We start from the raw sequence: 16,365 nt of genomic DNA, 5'->3' as shown, positions 1-16,365 counted from the left end.
ACTTGAAAAGACTTGAATTTTAAAAAATCCTTTAATTAAACAAATAAATTATTGGTTATATCATCAAATAAATTGGTGCCAATTCAATAAATTGTATCATAAAATTGGTGACATTTTGCCGATAACTTTTATCAGGTAATTTACCTTAAACATTTTCAACTAAATCTGGGGGGTATTCTAGGAAGCATGTTTAAACTACCCTGACTTTAAGCCTGAACTCTGGATGAAATCCGCCTGAACTTGCTTACTCTGGGTATGTCGGTTCCAAAAGACCGGATAAGAGTTAGCGTAATTACGCTCGACTTGGTAACCCTGGGTTAATGCACGTGCACGGCGTGTACATAAAGACATTCTTAATGGATCGCAGATTTCCGGAGTAACCATGGAAAAAAAGCGCTATACTTTAGTGAGACGGAGTCGGAGATGTAAATGACGGCGTGTGAAAATTATATGCCCATCAAAAAAGTAATACTGCTGCATCAGCAAGAAAGAGTTTCTGCTTTCCATTTCCATTTTCCTTGTGACGCATATATATATATAACTTATCCAATTTTGCCAACTTAAATGAATTACTTCTATTGGTAACAAGTAATTTAGTTAAATGTATTCAACCTAATTTCTTACGTCTATAAAACTCAATAATTGTTTATACAACTCAAATTTAAATATTTATCTAACTAAATGTCATATTACTCCAATTCAATTAATATTTTTTCCATCTTAATTAATTATAATTCTTGAACTCTCATATGTCTAAGCTTGAGCCGGCAGATATACTCATTTGTATAGCAATAAAAAGAACGGAACAATATGCACAACATGCAAAAGGTCATTCAGAAATTTCCATCATTGCCACTGCAACTGCAGATGGTAGGGGTGCTATTTAAACTCATCATCTTCTCCCTCCCTCTCACTCATGGTGCAGAGACTTAAGTATTGTAGGACAAAATAACTTGGCAAAACATGGCAAAACACAGTAAAAAAGCTAAACATCTAAACTCATTTGGTCAAAAACCCACACTTAAACCCAAATCCGTCCAGACAGGCAAAGGGAATCGTATCCCACAATCCCTTGCGGTGCAGATCTAACAGCAGCACCAAAGTTACACCTACTTAATTGAATTCATTTGAATGAAAGTAAAAATAAATGTCTGAAAACTACGTGTTATTTTTAAGCTGACTTAACAAAAAATTTATTTATCTTAACTGAAGCAAATAATTAAGTTAGATCAAAGTAAAAAAGTTTATCTTTCCAACATCCATATGTGGTCTTTTCACCCTCTCACAGTGGAAAAAGTATTGTCTGAGCTTCTTCATCCACTAAATCATCTTCAAATGGACACGCCATGCTGCTTCACCTCTCTGAAAACAAACTAACCTTCAACTAAACCTGCCCGAGACCAGGTAATGTTCAGAGCATGAGTTGCCATGGCAACTTGACATACCCTGAAACATACCTCCATTTCTGGAACCAAAAGCTGAGGTTATCAACTTCCTTAGCCTCAAACTTATCGTGGGAGCTAGCATAACCTGCCTTCTGGAATAACCTCCTGGTTTGAAAAAGTTTTTCCCCAGAAATACAACATTTTTTTTGAAGATGTTCTCAATAAAAGTTTAGCACAGTAGGTTGACTTTTCTATTTCCTATGAGTTTTTATTTGTTTGAGGGGTTCCTTATTTTTTTATTATTTTTCCATAAATCTCAAATAAGCTTTGATATAAGACAAAATATAGTGCATCTAGAAATACAATACATGGTTTGTTCTAAATAATAGAAACTTATTTTCTCCCAACTCATGAAAAAAATTGATTTTTAATGTCTACTTTAGATGAGAAAGGATTCAAGTTTTGTTCCTTTAATTGGTTTCTTAATGAAATGATATTTTTAAGCAGGAAAAAAGTCAATTCAACATTATATGTGTTTCTGCTGGAGACAAACATGCATTTTCAGCTCATTTATTTCACAGTATAATGCAAATAAGGTAGAGTTGATGACAACTGTGACAAACAAATAAAAACTAGAAGTTTTATTCATAACAGTGCTTCACTGCGAAGAATGCAAAGAAAAACCTTTTGATCACAGAAAAGAGAAAAGATGAAGATGCTGAAAGAGCGCCGGTCACCGAGGCTCCAGTGGGCGGGGCAACTTTGATTCCCACCATGACTCCAGTGTTGTTTACAACTTACCTCCTGCAGAAGTCATTCTATTTTGGAAGTGACATCTTTATTTTAATGTTACACATATCTTTTCTGAACATGTAGCCACAACAATCTAAGCCTGCTTTCATCTTTCCATGCACATCTGTTTGGCCTTGGCTGAATCCAAATAGCCTGCTTACCCGCTAGCTTACAGCCACTCTCAACCCCAACCTAAGGTGAAACAAAAATGATGAGCAACCTTGGAGCTTAAGGATGTACATGGATCTAGCGGTCATTATGTGGATGTCTGCCCAGCATAGCTTTTACATCACAAATAAGCTTCTTTTATTCAAACAGAATTTTTTTAAATCTGTTTTCTGAGGAGTACTAAGATATGCAATTTTAAGCGTAATTTTCTAACTATATGTCCTCCATCATTAAAAAAAATGGCACAAGAACATGTAAAAAAAACACAAAAACCCAATTTTCATCAGAGACAGTCTTAAAGTAAAGTCTCTCTTTACAAGTCCCTTTGGATTTTAGCTCTAAAATATAAGTTAAATTTGACCTTTTTTTCTTTACATTTCTTTATGAATTTGTTTTTAAAAAATATTTTATTTATTTATTTAATTTTTTTCTTAAATTAAGTCTTTTGTCTCTAGCTGTAAATTTGAAACTTATAATAAATATTTTATCGTCCAAAAAAAAAAATCATTTAACTACTTTTAAATAACATGTTGGGAAACATGAGCAGCAGTTGGTATTTCTGCATTCTCTATGCAAAACTTTATAAAGAGAGCTTTGATTTTTAGACCTGACAGCCATGTCCTGGAGCTTAAATATCGGAATAAACAAATTGACAATGTTTACAAGTCGCAAACTTTTAAGTCTTTGAGTCTTAAGTGCTACATGAACCGTGCTACTCAAGTCCAAGTCTCAAGTCCAGATCTACATGTTTAGTAGACTGCAGTGTAAGTGTGTTTCTTTTTTACAATGAAATAGGTGTTTTTAACATGAGAAAAAAACATCAGTATTAAAAGCTATATTTGGCAGGTTTGACGACTTTGCAAAATAACTTTTTTCTTTTTAGATTGTTAAGAAAAAAAGATTTTTTTAACAGATTTCTAAGCAACCCCCCCTTTTTTCCCACACTATCCTGCAGGTAATGCCAGCTTTTCTCTGAAGACATTCTTTAGTCCTTGAAATCCTGTTAATGCACTGAAGCAAAAGAGTCACCAAACAATGTAGGCGGTGCAGAAAACAGTTCAGCAAAACGCCAGACTCTGTCAGGAGATTCTACGCTGAACAGAAAGGGGAGCGCGTCCAAATGCTCTGCTCCTGCTCCTGAGGCCCGAAAAGCTGGAACAACACATGAAAAAAGAGGGACACCAGGCGGAGCCGCGTGGAGGCCCATCTGCTCCACAGCCCAGGCAGTGAGGTTCGAATGTGCACTGTATCCATCACCCTTCACTGTCATCGGCGTGTCCCAACTGAGGCGGCTTCATGTGCCAGGAGAGCATATTTTCAGCTGAGGTGAAACGCAGTGTCCTGCCAGGCTAAATTTGGCCTCCGTCCGCCTGCTGCTATTGACTGAATTTAAAACTCTGCCTTTCAGTCGGGCGATTTCATTTCACCGCTTTCAGCACGCAGCTTTGCAGAAAGCGCCACCAACTATTACTGTGGGAGCTGAACTCAATTGATCCATGATCCAGCACATTCAGCCTCTCAGAGTCCATGTGTGCAGCCTGAACACGCCCCCCCTTAACGCCCAGCAGAAGGCTGGACAGAAACGGAGGGAACTGACCTTTAAAATATTCACACCTAAGCTAATCAGTCAACAGGGGAAGACTCCAGATCTGGTTATTTGACTGCAGTACAAGGATCTCATGTATATAAAAAGAGATGTATGCTCCGTTGTAACGCATCGATGCCGCATCCCTCATTGTAGCAGGGCTTTCATTAGACTTGCTGGTTAAATCTGTACAAAGTCAAACATAATAGAAGAACTAAGTCTTTGAAATTCAAACTCTTTATTAACCTCATAACTTTTTCAACCAACGGGAGGCAGTTTCAGTTAAAAACACCAGAATGAGCAATCTCTCTGTCTGCAGACTTGAAATTTCAAATTACAGTGTGAGGAGTCTCTAAACCTTTATTGAAGCTCTGCATTCAGTGCCGTCGGCTGGTTTTATTAAAGCTGCTCTCATATAACACTAATATTCTTAGTCCAAATGAGTTCATTAAAATTTTTTGTTTTACATTATTTTCTCAGACAGACTGTTTGGCATCTGGAAGGAAATGCCTATTGGCTTCATTTGTTGGCTTCGTCCGACGAGTTTTTGATCATTCTGGTGTTTAAGGAATCTTGTGAAGACGGCTCTGTGTTCCCCAGATATCTGCCACCAAATGTGGTTTTGCCAAAATGAGTTACAGTTTCTCAGTGTGCTGGAATCTTGCAGAGAGTCAGTCCGCACCCTGAAAGATCCCCACAGACGAACAACCTAAGCAGAGGTTGTTTTATCTGTGTGCAATGAGGGTCATGGAGCGCACCAAACTAGCCAGGACGGCCTCTGAACCTGTGGGCTCCTTCCAAAAATCCCTGACTATCTCTTGTTGGATTGTTCCTCCTTTTCATCACTACACCAAACTGAGCCGTCATGAAGGGATATTTACTTTAAAATCACCACATTATAGCTCATGGTTTTTTAGTGAAATAGAAAGGTGCAGATGGAAAAGAATGTCGTAGAGTGAAAATATGATCAGTTTTTTTTGGATCCAAATCCCACAGACGCCTTTGAAGGCGGACAAATTCTGTTGTATAAGACTTGTGTAATGTAATGTAATGTTAAGTCCTAATTTTAATGTTACGTCATCAGATTGCTAGTGTTCAGTGCAGGGGTTTGTTTTGGTAAAAGGGTCACCCTACCCTACTCACAATCCTCTGTGTGTTAGTCATGTGGTCGATCGAAACTGTTTATACAGTTGATAGGTAAACTCTAATATCACCCACGACATACAATCGTAAAATACAACTTATATATCATGGAAACTGATGACATGTAATATAAATGTCTACAATGCATATATATTTTAAGTAAAGTATTATAAGCATATGATGAGTAAACTAAAGGCACCTGCCCAAAATACAGTCGATGGCATGCGCTCAAGCCACCAATCTGGTATGATGGTGGCTTGTTCACAGAACAATGCCAGGTTGGGGTTCAGTGTCCTGAGATCCATGATGTGTGATGATGTGTGAGGTAATAATTATCAAAGACTTATTTCTCATTATGTTTTTTTTTCTAACTCCTTATGATCCAAAAGTCAACAAACATTTTTTTGTTGAAATAAGGAGGATCCAAGGATGTAATCAGGAAGGGACAATATTAGGCAAATGGACTGAACCAAGTGAACAGCTTCCTGTCTTCAGCAGACAAATGTTCTGAGTACATGTATGCCAAAAACTGAGAAATACTTATTGAAGATGCATCTTTTTTGTGTAGTTTGTTTGCTCAGTTTAATACATTTTGATCCTTTCATTCTTCACACACATCCTCACCATTCAGGCTGGTGGCTGGAACAAGTGGAAGTCAAAAAAGCTGGACCAGACATTACCAAAATGAGACTCCCAAAAAATGCCTAAATGAAGGAAACCCTCCTTTCAACTTAATACTAATAAATTACTTGTAATTAAAATTACACACTGCAGGGCTCAATGCTCAATTCCGATTTTTTTGCAAGGCCGTTCACATTTCTAATTAAATCCAAACTTTTGTGATCTCCTGTGTGACCGTGAAATGACCCAGAAGTGGTCATTTCACGTATAATGAACTTATTTTTAAGATCATTTTTAAATCTACACAAATGCAAGAGTGATTGAAAAAGAATAGCAACGCAACAAAAGTAAACTTTAGACGCAGCCACAGGTGAGTTGTGCTATTTTTAAAAACAGGCATGCGGGTGACCTATGGGGGACGACCTGGTGCTCCCAAATCTGGATTAAACCATCCTGTTCACACTGGCCTCGGAAACGCACGTTCAAGCAATCCAAATGGAAAGTCTGTGTAAACATGTGTAAATGCGTATTTTGGACTTCTGTGTTCAAAACTCTCATGTTCCTGTGTAGCTACGCCAGTTTATACATTTGTTTTTGGGCACTACGTAGACAACGTGCATCAGTTTAAACACATTAAAAGTCAAACCGGTTAAACTTTGACTTATCAGGGACTCTGATTTGGTAATGACATGTGGGTAACGACCTTTACAAAAGATAGAATTGCCAGTTGTTTGGAAATTAATCACGAAGGAAAAATTAATAATTGCTGTACGTACCCCGCTGAAATATGACTCCAAGTCATTTATTAAAACTGGAAACTATGCATTAATGAGGATCAGTTGTTAAAATTTTAAAGTTTTTCCCTATGGAACACACACAAACACATAAAACCCAACAACTTTTTTAGGCTAAATATGTAAAAACTTTCATTTAAATAAAGAGCAGCTATCCAACAAGCATGGTGATGCACTTTGTGAATTTTTGACCACGTCTCAGAAAAGCCTTGTCTCCCCAAGCAGAACATCCCTCTGGTATGCTGCTATGCCTAATATTGCTGGCATGAAGTCAGCTTTCATATCCTTTAAACCTGGATGAACTGCCAAAATGTGCTTTTCCCGCTGCTGCTGCAGAGTTCCATTCATCCAAAAAGGAAATGCATTTCATTAAGTTAATCCTGAAGGTTTGAGAAATGGAATTAGATATAAAGTTACCACTGGTGTGCTAAAATGATCAAACAGCACTGACAAATCATTGAACTTTAGGACATCAGAATCCCCTAAATTCCCAAACAAACCCTGAGATAGCAGCATAACATGCAGCAGCACCATTTTATCTTTGTAATAGCTCGTGAGTGATAAGAATAAATGTGGAGCTATAAAAACACCTTTATGTTTAGAGTACCACTCTGATCATCTTTTGATCTATTTAAAAAAAAAGAGGTCTTTTTAATAATAATCCTGCCGCTTTTAGCCTAAACCAACAAACCAGTGTGGTTTTCTAGGACATAGTTTCTGCAGAGCGGCAGGAGTTCATTAGAAATTTGCCTTTGAGTTGTGAGCAGGACTGTTGGTGTAAGTGACACCAACAGTGGTGGAGTAAGCCTCCCCTCATTTCCCATCATCCCTTTACTAGCTTATAGCTCCCCACACCTCCATCCTAACATGGCAACAAAAATGGCGAGCAATATCAGAGCTTTCCAGCCGTACAGTTTTAAGCCAGATTACATATCAGACGAGGAAAACAAAGACGGACATGGATATATTTTTCTACAAGATCTATTTTTCTACAAGGGGATGCATCAGAATGGAGCAGAGAAGTATAGTACCTTCAGCACCTGCTCCAGACTTTTTCCAGTGGCATTTTTTGTCTGCTCCTGATTCAAAACGATTTTAATGAAGAAATGCAATTTAATCTTAATGTTATTTTTATATGTCCTCCATCCTGAGAAGTTTACATTGTAGTGGTCTTACAGATCCAAAATCTGAAATGTTTTAAAACTCTACTCTGCTTGTTTTTAGTTCATCTTCAACACTGTGTGTGCTGCTGCATGCACAAGCGTAAAAAGGAAACAGAGACTGTTACAAAAACAAGTCAGTTTATCTTGGTAGATATTTGCCCACTCCCACTTGAAGGCAAGAAGACAAGAAAACATATAGAAATGAATAAGTAGAAAGACAGAACTGATAATCGCAGTGACCTGAAAAGCCCCACAGAGACAGCCAGCCTGGCAGCACTGAAACAAGATGAGTAGAACTTGTTCAGCTTGTGTATAGGGGGAGCGTAAGCAGAAAAGCAGGTAAAAAAAGGCGTGGACTCCAAATACCTCAGGCTGTTAGTCCAGCCCTGCAGCCTTTCATTTTGGTTCTGTGTGATGGAACCGGGCTTCAGGATGATTGAGAAAGGCGGAGATTGTGTCGAGAACCTCTCTAGCAGAAAGGTCACAGGCGGTGACAGGTGGGGTGAGTTGGAGGGGGGGGGGGGGGGGGGGGGGGGGTCCATCATTCGTGTGTAAACAATCACCAAGAGACCACAGAGACCAGCAAAGGTGCGGGAACACACACCTGTCCCTTTCCACACACACACAGTAGTGGACAGAATCTCATCTGGCTGTTGTGGCAGGAAATTTTTCACCTCACCTCTGAGCAATAAGCTGAATGTGTGTTAGAGGGGAAGACAGATGATAAAAAATGCTATTAAATGCAATTTAGTGAAAGTCGGGGACACCTACTCTCTGCTCCTGTGTGGCCACAAAGGTCTGAAAGCCGGGGGCTACGCCGAATCCAAGCTCATGAACGAAGGGGGGCTCCGCCTGGCTGTGGATCTGCACCCGCACACCCGCTTCGAAGGCCGTGTCCTCTGCAAGGGAACCACAGAAAAGGGAAGTGAAAAGGCTTTCCAGGCATTCAAGGAAAAAATGATGTGCAGGGATAGAATGGAGAAGCACCCAAGCAAAAAAAACAACAACAACAAAACAACCTGTTGACGCTTGATAATGCTGAACAAAATTTCCCTTGAATTTCACTTTTAAAATAGCTTTTTTCCAATAAACCCCGCAGCTTTGAACGTCTGCTTTTTAAGGCCGTCTGTGTGACAACACGTCTCCCGTTTGTTGGTGTGGCATCAAACGTGAGTATTGAATAAAGCTCCGTGCAGACTCTACAGATTAAAGGCCCTTCAATATTTCTTTGAAAAACAAACACCAGAGCCCAGGTGAGGAGTAAAAAAAAAAGCTAAAGCATGAATGGACAAAAAAAAATAAAAAGCAGAAATCATTCACATCTGCACATTCAGTGATGAGAGCTCCGATGTTCAATCAGGGCCTTCTCTTCTGCCGGCTGATCTGATACATGAAAGAAGTGGAGTGTCTCAGCACGACCAGCTGCTTCACCCCACATCGAAACAGTCATCAATCAAACATCCAGAGTGACTGATGGAGCGAAAGCTCGGATGGATTTGCACAGAGGAACATAGGAATGGATGAGACGGGCTCTATTTTTTCAATTTTTTTAGGTTGGTTTTTAAAACACTTCTCTGTGTGTGCTTTTAAACCTGTGCAAATTCACATTAGGGTGCAGTATGAGAGTACGAGCACGTTTGTTCACATTTTCTCATGCATGTTCCTGTCGTGCGCGTTTTAAGCTGAAAAACGTCCCATTTTTATTTCTCAATGAACTAAATTCATTAGCACATAACTGCAATCTGCACATACAGTACAGACCATCTGGCAAAAAGCTTACATTTCTGCAAACATGCCCTAAAAGTACAAGACATCTCTGGCACGAGCACCCAAACAGATCCAAGTCAAACAATTAAAATCATTCATTTTATTTTTTAATTTACCCAAACTCCCCTGCCGTTTGGTCATTATTGGACAAATCGTTAGGCAAAATCATCAGGTTGGTTCTTGTCCAAGGAGGAAGGTGTTTGTGCTTTGAATGTCGATGTATCCATGGCAACCTATGAGAAAATTCTGGTGCAGGATTCAGCTTCTTTCCATGAAAAACCTTTAAGGTTTCACTACATTTAGTTCTAAGTGTTCATTATGCAGAACTTACATAAAATCCCTTTTATTCGTCAAAATCTATAGGTTGACTTGATGACATCTTCAGTCGTTAAAAAGAACATCAAGGAGTGTAAACATAGCAGTGCTTTCAGCACAATAGAATATTAATTTTCCAGAGATTAGCTGCTGTAATTGTATAAAGTGTGGATTAAACAGAAAAATAACCACACCTCCTAAAGGAGAATTAAAAATATTAGTTCCTAATGCAAATATGCTCCATATCACATCTCTAAAGACCCACTCTGATGAAAACTGTGTTTTTGGTGTTTTTAACATGTTCTTGTGGCATTTTTGTCACAAGATATATAAACACATATACATATATATGTTATATCTATGTATAAAATAAGAGTAAATCTGTGTTTTTGAGTATTTCTTAATTTAAAGTGTTATCAGTCGAAATAGAGTGCCTTTGTGCATTTACGTCTTTGTTTTCCTGGTCTGACCTGACATCTAGACAGCTCCAATATTGCTTACTATTTTTGTTTGACCATAAGGGTAGGTTGGGGGTGTGAGGGTCTGTAATGTAGCGGGAGAGTGTGTAGACAGATGGGTAATGGGAAGTAGGGGCGGGGTTGCACCAATGGTCCTGGCCACAACTCATAGACAAATGTCTAATGACCTCCTACCACTCTGTAGAAGCTTTGTCCTTTAAAAACATTTTTTTCTTTTTAAATTTGGATAAAAACAGCATAATCCTAATTAAAAGACCACTGGGAACCTTTTGAAAATAGATCAAAATATGATCAGAGTGGGTCTGTAAAACACTTATTTTGACGTTTTTTGTATTTAATTTACAGAGAAACCAGCCATTTCCCTGTATTTCACTTGTTTATTATAAACATGTGTTTTCTTGAAGAGTGTAGAATGTTATATGCAGGTGAGTAGGAGCATGTTTTAAGCACAGAACACTTAATGTTCTATTCACCCGATGAAAATGTTTACGCAAAGAATTACAGGAATTTCAAAGCTACTTCCGACTTTAATGTAAATCTATTGTATGACAGTATAAATAAAGGTTTGCTTATCAGTAAATTATTTATATATATGTTTTTAATTGTCATTTTAAACTAGTTATATAAAACATCTCTGAATGAGACTGTGGCAGTGATCTGTTGCTAAGGGAACAAATAAGTCATCTGCATTTATGCACTGATTTTTCACTGTTTGCATATGTGCACAAACAAGGATAGTAGAGTAGAGTTCCTCTCATCAACAGGTCATCCTGTTCCTGATGCCTCACATGGCTTCAGCTGCATCAGTTCTCCCCATAAATCTCCTGTTAAAACCCTTTCATGACCACCTCTATCCCTTTGCTTTAGAATGACTCAGCAAAGTGAGATGAGCAGATGACTTAGGATGCTATAAATCTCTGTGATGGCACAATGAACTGCAATAATTCAGATTTTCTAATGTGGTCTTTGTTCTTCGTAAGCACTTAACTAATTCTGTGTGACGTGAGCACATAGAAGGGGGGTCTAGATGTACAGCAATACTCAAATAGTGTGTACATTATTATTTTACATTTTTATGCTCCAGCATATACCAAACCATAGCTTCGTCTCTGTATCACCCGTTTCTTTATTTTCAGTATTTGGAAGATCAGAAAAAAAAACCCCAGTGAATTCAGAGTTTCTAGTTTAAATATGAAAGCTTACCGGATGACAGTCACCTGCCTAAATTGATTGTTTTTAAATAAATATAGTGTCCGCTGAAGTTCAGGTTGGCTTTAAGATGCTCTCAGAGGTGAAATGGATTACAACCAAAGGAAAAAAAATGCAAACAGCTTAGAACTGAAAAAGGAGAATTTGCAACAACAGCAATATTTCCTTTTTAGGTGCAAATATACCACAAAATCTCCTAGTATGGTATAGTATAAGCTAAACTATCATTATTGGTTCACTTCTGCGCTGTGGTTCATCATCGAGTTAACCAAGTGGACTGGGTGTGAAGCAAACGTCGGTGCAAATCAAAGCTGCTACACGCCCAAAGAATTTGGTCTCACTGTCGTTTGTCCTTCAGTTTATAAACAGAAATAAAAGTTAGGCTTTAGAGGATCCTAATTCATATTTAGATGCATTTGTTTTAAATGTAATTGTAGTGGTTTAATTTTAAGAATTAAAAAAAATTGACAATTTCAAAATTTCAAAACTCAGATGTATCAAACCTGTTTTAAATATTAGGTCAAATATTTATAAGAAAATAAAGAAAAAAAATGAAGATAATCTTAATAGTGTAATTACTCACAATTATATAGAGTTTTTTTGTAGTGATGCAGTAAACACATGTTACATAACAGTCATTAAATATAATGATTATTAAATAAAGTCAAGCAGAGTTTGATTTGTTGCTTGACAGGAAGTGGAAAGAAGCAAACTAATATAATTACACCACTACTGTGTTTTTGTATTTTTGTATGTATTTTTAATATATTTGCCATAATCTAGTTCTTATCAGTAGCACAAAGATAATGAAAATAAAAAAATCCACCTTACATTGAAAAAAAACTGAAGCAAATGTAACCCCTTGGCATCAGACAAGCTATCAGACTAACTGTGAGCACCTGGCCCCGCCCTTATTGTGAGAGGCCTGGTGTGTATATAAGTTCTTGGTCAGCTGGTGCACTTCCTGCTTGCTGCTTGCTACTTCCTGCTTCCTGTTTCCTGCTTCCTGTTGGCTGCTTCTTGCTCTCAGCTGTTGCTGCTGCTGTGGCCACACCAGGACGCCTAAAACATATTACGAATAATACAAACAAATACGAACATATTTGGACACCTCAGCATTTACCTTTGGACACTAACTAACCCCAAAGAGACCTGCTCATTGGTCAGGTTTTTGTTATGTATTCTTTGATCTACAACTTGATGGCGAGCTACCCAAATCTGAGATCCTGATACTTCCACCCTCAATAACAACTCCTCACCTGCAGCAAACCTCAACTACATCCCAACCAATAGACTTTTGGAAACCACTCAATAGGACTCAGACCCATATCCCGGTTCCTTTTGTTGTTGTTTTTTTGTATTGTTTAAATGTCTATTTTCTGTTAATACAATCGATTGCCTTTTACTTTCATCGCTGTCTTGTTTTCATTTACATACTTTGGGCTCCCTGAGACGAATTCTGATTATTGCGTCTAGTCCCATAACCTGAGAAGCGTTACACAAACATTTGCATATAATGCACTCAAACAAAAACGCAAATGACTCACATTTAAAAAATGTTTTGTTTCCTTGAATATTAGAGCATAAATAGTCTGTGTTGCATTAAGTACAGGCTTCTATTACTTATATGAATATATTATTTGTAATTAAATGAATTTCAGGGGTTAAACCCAAACAAAAGGTATTTTTTTATGTTTGGTCACATATTTCAAAGTGTCTTTAAAGATTTTGGTGCCATGATTAAAAATGTAAAAACACAGTATGTCACATTTACAGAAACAAAAAATATTATTAGATCACACAGTTATGGGATTATTAAAACATTTCTCAACAGTTTTCAGTCCTATAGCTGTCAAAAGTTTGCTTTAACATTTATCATTGTTATTATTATTTATATTTTATAAGTACAGTAAGTTAGCTCTCCATATTTAAAAAAAATAAAGCATGTTTCATTTCACTTTTTTTATGCAGCGTGTTCTTTTTAATTAAAGCTGTTACATAACTGCATTTTAATTGCTTGTTAGTGTCTAAAACTGACAATATTGACATTTGTATTGGAGAACATGCTATCTGCATGTATCGGCTCTAAACCTCCAACATTTTACAACCAGGATATTTGGGAATGTTCTCCCAAATAGAAATGTGAAGAAAAACTCGTCTTTGCTCTTCAAATACAAACAAACTATTGTTTGCTGAGAAATGCTGCTTAAAACCTTCAACGTGTCGTTGTTTGTCACACATGAAACGCATGAGAACATCACATGGAGGAGATAAGAAGAGCAGAGCGGCTCAGGATGTTCAGCAAACACGCCCGCTCCTGCAAAGGCTTTCTTTTTTTTTTTTTTTTTCTTTTTTTTTAACTTGTCCTGTCCAACAGCTAGGCAAACAGATGAGAGCTGAGGGCCTCTTGTGTTGGACATATTTTATTTTAACAAGAGGGGTTATTCATCTTCAGACAAACCAAAGGTATGTCTGAATAAACCCCTTTTGTAATTGAGGCCAAACTTTATTAATTTCAATCATGTTTGAAAATCTTTGGTGTTGGACCGGACGGAAAAGGAAAGAGGGGAAGAAGAGAGAGGGACGTTAGAGAGAGGGGGGGGTAGGAGGGTGATAATAGGAGGGGGAAGGGGGGTAAGACCATAAAGCAGCATAGAGCAGACAGGTTTACTGGTTGTTTATCGTTACGGTACGGTTCAAATGTAGTACAAAAAAGGGCGGGGCCTGTTCACACACACTCAAATATTAACACACCTGCTAGCCGCAAAAATGTCCACATGTCAACATGCACACAAAACAGATAGTGTTCACGAACGCATACCTATGCCTTTAAACCAACTAGTGTGAAATCTTTCATTCATTCAATCATGCAAACTATTAGTGCAAAGGTGAGCTAACACCTGTGCTCAGGTGAGTGTTTATGTTCTTCTAAAATGGATGGTGGAATGTGAAAAGAAGGAGGAGGAGCGCCCAGCCACCCCCACACCCATACCCCCGCCGCAGCAGCAGCGGCAGCCGGAATTCCCCCAACGCCACACGGGAACAGGCAGGGAACAACCGCCCCCCGGGTGACCAAGACCGCCACCCAGGCCAGGGCCAGCAGGACCGCCGCGAGGCCCCCAGAGCCAGAGAGCAGGGAGGCGCAGAGGGAAAGAGAGCGCCGCCCCAGCCCAGCCAGGAAAGCAGCCCCCCGCCGCGCCGGAAGAGCCCAACGCAGGGCCCCACCGGAGAGGGACGCCCACAGCCCCAGACGAGCACCCCACCACCACCCAGGAGTTCCGGGCATCCCCCCGCCCCGACCCCAGGTACGAGCCAGGACCCCCCAAGGGAGACCCGCTCGGCACTCCAGGCAGCCACCCACCCGGCCCACGGTTGGTCCAGGTAGGAGCAAGGCAGGGGCCCGCCGCCCCCGCCCAGGAGGGGGGAACCCCGGGGAAAAAAGGGCGGCCCACAAGGGATGTTATAAATATGGCCCGACCAGGCTCGGCCATGTTGGAAGTTTGGCGAGGCCCAGCGCCCAGGGGCAAGGACCAGGACCCACCCCCCAGGGACACGAACACCCCCGGCTCAGGTGTAATATGAACCCCCCCACCGCGCGGAGAGAGCACCGCCGGGCCCAGGGAGCCGGCACCCAAGGGACACGGCCGCCATCGCCAAGGGGCCCGCACCCCCCACCAGGGAAGGGGTAGGGGACAGATGGACCCAGGTCCCACCTTCCTTGTAAAATGTGTGTGCGTGTATGGGTGTTTGAGAGGGTGTTTGTGTGCATGTGTGTGTGTTTATGTTAGAATGTATATATTGAAGGGGGAGGGGTGTGTGTACTAAGGGGGGTGCAGTTAAAATTGGCGAGTAGGGCACTAAGGGGACATCTCCTGATTACTCACAGTGATGTCCCCTTACCCTCCACACCAAGGGGTCCTAAATGTCTAAGGTGCGGTTAAAATTGGCGGGTAGGGTGCCAGGAGGACATCTGCTGCTTGCTTGCAGTGATGTCCAAGCACCCCCCCTACCAAGGACCCTACATGTCTAAGGTGCAAATAAAACCGAAAGAGGGGGGGCCCACTCCATACGGCAACCATAGGAGGGGGGCCACTCCCAAGTAGCCCCCCCCCAAGGCGCATCGCAGGCTAGACCCCCCACCCCCTCACCCTAATATGAGGTTATATAAGGAAGGGGGTAAGTTGGGGACAGCTGGTAGACTGTCCCCCGGTGGTCAAACAGCCGTCCCCCAGCCCACCCCCAGCAAAGGGGCCAGGGCCACCCAGCCCAGGGGCCCACCCCCGGAGGCGCCGACACCCCAGGCCCGGCACCACCCACCCCACACAGAGAGAGAGGAGCCAGAAAGCGTCGCCCCCCCCCGGAGCAAGCCCAGGCCCCCACCCCCAGACGCCGGCCCTAGAAGAGCTCTGGTCAGGCCTCGACGGGACCGAGGAGGCCAACCGGCCGAGGCAACCACTGATTGCCTCAGCGGAGACCCCGACCCGCTAGCCCCCCCGACCCGTACTAATAATGGGCCCCCCTCCCCCCCAGAACGCCCCCCCACAGGACAGGGCCGACAAGCCCCCCACCCCACCCCAGACCCCGCAGCCGAAGCGGGTGACACCCAGAGCGACCGGGGGCCCCGAGAGGGTTGTCCCGTCCCGTCCCAGAGCCAGGGAAGGGCCGATCCCAGCCCCAGGTGCAGATGGGCAGCCTATTCGGCGCCGCTGGGCCCCCCCCACCCGAGCAGGGCCCCTCGCCAACCCCCCCCAGCACAGGCAAAGGGACCACCCCCCCAAGCCAAGCCAGACCACCACCCCACCCCCCCACCACGCACCCCCACACCCAAGCCCAGAGGACCACGCAGCGCCCCAGCCCGCCCCACTTGCAAAGGCTTTCAGCGTCTCTTTGATTTACCAGCCGCAGACAGAAAAATGGCAGCAGCACACCGCGGGTTTATTGTGC

The 16,365-nt window shown here is 41.3% G+C and overlaps 1 protein-coding gene across 3 annotated transcripts in view; it reads right to left on the bottom strand.

The window, feature by feature from the left end:
* asic2 (acid sensing ion channel subunit 2) overlaps positions 1-16,365 on the bottom strand; it is a 316,441-nt gene that overhangs the window by 13,111 nt on the left and 286,965 nt on the right. For all 3 annotated transcript variants that reach the window (XM_020705101.2, XM_020705102.2, XM_004071255.4), the window contains one exon: positions 8,423-8,550. In XM_020705101.2, the coding sequence (XP_020560760.1) occupies positions 8,423-8,550 (128 nt within the window). The remainder of the gene's footprint in view (positions 1-8,422; positions 8,551-16,365) is intronic.

This window comes from Oryzias latipes, chromosome 8 (genome assembly GCF_002234675.1).
Source record: "Oryzias latipes chromosome 8, ASM223467v1".
Lineage (NCBI taxonomy): Eukaryota > Metazoa > Chordata > Actinopteri > Beloniformes > Adrianichthyidae > Oryzias > Oryzias latipes.
This window is presented reverse-complemented; position numbering and strand designations above follow the sequence as displayed.